Source organism: Halyomorpha halys, unplaced genomic scaffold (genome assembly GCF_000696795.3).
Source record: "Halyomorpha halys isolate HHAL.00 unplaced genomic scaffold, Hhal_1.1 Scaffold190.1, whole genome shotgun sequence".
Lineage (NCBI taxonomy): Eukaryota > Metazoa > Arthropoda > Insecta > Hemiptera > Pentatomidae > Halyomorpha > Halyomorpha halys.
This window is the reverse complement of record NW_027105456.1, coordinates 582666-585923: the sequence shown is the minus strand read 5'-3', so window position 1 is coordinate 585923 and position 3258 is coordinate 582666. Positions and strand designations below refer to the sequence as shown.

The following is a 3258-nucleotide window of genomic DNA, read 5'->3' as shown; positions in this document are numbered from 1 at the left end:
AAAAAAAAAAAAAAAAAAAATTTAAGACAGAGAGAAGAAGGCTCTGTCCGCGCTCCTTATACATTGCTTTATCTACATATAATTGAAATTTATACTCACTCCTTTCACAAAAGATATTTTATATTATTAATTGAGGTAATACTTTATCGTATTAACGTTACAAGTGAGCCGTCCTGTTTACAGATTGACTAAATCCTATTTCAGCATAATTCAGGAAATGAGTATTAATGATATTTATCGATGTTAAATATTAATATTTTTATATATATAAATATAGCTTCTTTTTGGCCTTCTGTTCAACCGTTTGCTTTGAACAGGTAGGTTGTCCTGACTTGTTCTTTGCTCTTTTATTATCTTTTTAATATCATTGTTATTCTTTTATTTATAATTAATCTTTCAAGACATTTATTAAATCTTTTATTTTTTTTTCTTCCCCGTATTGCTTTTGTTTTATGTACATCTCCAGTACTTTTTTAACTGTATATTTTACGTATTTTAAAAAAAATTTTACTCTTGCCATTGTTACTTATTTTTATTCTTATCATTGTTTATTCAAGTTTATTTTATACTGATACTATTTTATGTCTTCTTTCCTTTTATTTATATGTAATTTATTATAACTTTATTTTTATAGAATGTTTATCCTATCTTACATTACCTTATTGTTGTAATATTCACAGTTTTTTTGTATCGTTTTAGGCCTGATGAAGCCCTGCAAAGTGGGGCGAAACGTAGGAAAATAAATAGTTGTAAACTATTTTTGTTTCTTTTTTGACCGCAACCCTGGCCGTCTTCTTATATATTAATATTTTTCCTTTGCAAAATTTTTGGCAGAAATATAACATCTAGCTGCAATATTCAGTTTGCTTTCAACCGTTAATTCGATGCTAAATTATCATAGAATCCATATTGAAAATTTATATGGAGTTATCTGGTCAACTGAAGGCGAAATTTATTTTAATTTAAATTTAAGTGAAATTAAAAAAAAATCAATTATTTAATAACTGTTTACGAAAAATAATATAATTCTATAATTATAATTAAAATAATTTTCGTTTTCCCCCTTTCTATTTCCCAATCTAACCCCTTTTTAACTACAACTTAGTTGTTTTAATTTAAAATTCTGAATGATAGAGCATCGTTTTTTTCGAAGTTTAAATTTTACACAAAAATCAGTATTTACCATTTTTTACCTGACGCCTTTGAAGTATAAAATACGATTGAAATTTCTGTGCAATTAAAATATAAAATAAAAAAGGATCGTGCATAGCAGAGCTCCATATTTTATATTTTAGTCTTACAGAAATTTCTATCGTATTTTATACTTCAAATTCATCACCTTAGTTCCAATAGTGAACATTGAGTTGTGACGTTATCGAAGCATATGACTAATATGTCAGAACCGTTTGAAAAATATCAGAAATCTGCAGTAGCTAAATTAACAACTCCTTCCTCCAGCTATCAAAAGTAAATCGTATTCTTTGTTAAATAAACCTTTGGCTCCACGGCGAGGTACAGAAGATCGCAGTCATAAAATTTTAATATCTTAACGCACTATGAATTTCCATTGTTTTGAATCTATTTACCCATAAGCTTAGAAGCGCTACGGTATAACCTATCATGTATTCCTTCCTCGTATGTATCATCACCATTTACCTCCTGCCAAACACAAATGGTAAGGAACTCTACAAGAACAGAACCACCCGGAACACATACGTCATGGTCAATCATGATGCTTTGAAGAGATATGAAGCTACCGAAGCAGCTCCAACAGGATTATCGCCTGTATCCGCTTTTCCAAACTTCCAAGAAACCGGAAATGAAGAACTGAAAACGGGGACAAAAGGGCTGGAACTTGAACTCAAAAAACCGATAGCAGGACAGGAAGAACTGATTGAAGGACAAAAAGGACCGATTGCTGGATACGAAGAAACGATAGATGAACACGAAAGACCGATATCTGGAAAGGAAGCAGCTGACCACGAAGGACCGACAAATGAACACGAAGGAACGATAGGTGGAAACGAAGGATCGGGAACAGGAATAAAAAAACTGGAACATAAACACGAAGGTTCAGAAAAAAAAACAGCTGGGCAGGAAGGATCAATTGCTAGAGATGATATTTCAACAGCTAGGCCGGAAGGAACGATAGCTGGACACGAAGGGCAGATAGCTGGTCACGACGGACCAGCAGTTGGAAAAGGAGGAGAACTGAAACCTGGACTGGGAGAACCGATAACTGGAAAGGATAGACCGATAGATGGACAGGGAGGACCAATGCCTGGACATGAAGGATCGATTTCAAGACATGAAGGATCTGTAGCTTGGTACGATAGGCCGATGACTGTCCTGGGAAGACCGATACCTGGATACGGAGGATCAATATCTGGACAGAGTGGATTAAACTTTAAAGACAGTGGACTTACAGCTAGACAGGGTCGACATATACCGGGAGAGCGAGGACTAATGCTTGGAGAAGGAGGATTTACAACTAAAAAGGGTGGACTGATTCATGGAAACAGTGGATCAATAGCAAATGACGCAGGATCGATTTCAGGACATGAAAAACCTCCAACTCAGTACGATTGGCTGATGCCTGGTCAGGGAAGACCGATGCCTCAACACGGAGGATCAATATCTGGACTGAGTGGACTAATTCTTGGAAACGGAGGATCGATAGCTAAAAAAAAAGAATCGATTTCGGGACAAGAAAGACCTGTAGCTGAGTACGATGGGCCGATAGCTAGCCAGGTAGGACCGATGCATATACAAGGAGGGATATTTGGAAAGGAAGGACTAAAGCGTGGAGACGGAGGACTTGCAGCTGGACAGGGTGGACTTATACCTGGTGAGAGAGGAGTGAAACTTGGACAAGGAGGATCGATATCTGACGAGGGAGTACTGATTCATGAAAACAGTGGATCAATAGCAAATAACGAAGGATCGATTTCAGGACATGAAAAACCTCCGACTCAGTACGATTGGCTGATGCCTCGTCAGGGAAGACCGATTCCTGAACACGGAGGATCAATATCTGGACTGAGTGGACTAATTCTTGGAAATAGAGAATCAATAGCTAGAAAAAAAGGATCGATTTCGCGACATGAAAAACCTGTAGCTGAGTACGGTGGGCCGATAGCTAGCCAGGTAGGACCGATGCATATACAAGGAGGGATATTTGGAAAGGAAGGACTAAAGCGTGGAGACGGAGGACTTGCAGCTGGACAGGGTGGACTTATACCTGGTGAGAGAGGAGTG

The 3258-nt window shown here is 36.9% G+C and overlaps 1 protein-coding gene across 1 annotated transcript in view; it reads left to right on the top strand.

Moving 5' to 3' along the window:
• The first annotated feature begins 1719 nt into the window (after positions 1-1719).
• LOC106679274 (elastin) overlaps positions 1720-3258 on the top strand; it is a 2703-nt gene continuing 1164 nt past the window's right edge. The window contains exon 1 of the mRNA XM_067051412.1: positions 1720-3244. Within this exon, the coding sequence (XP_066907513.1) occupies positions 1720-3244 (1525 nt within the window). The remainder of the gene's footprint in view (positions 3245-3258) is intronic.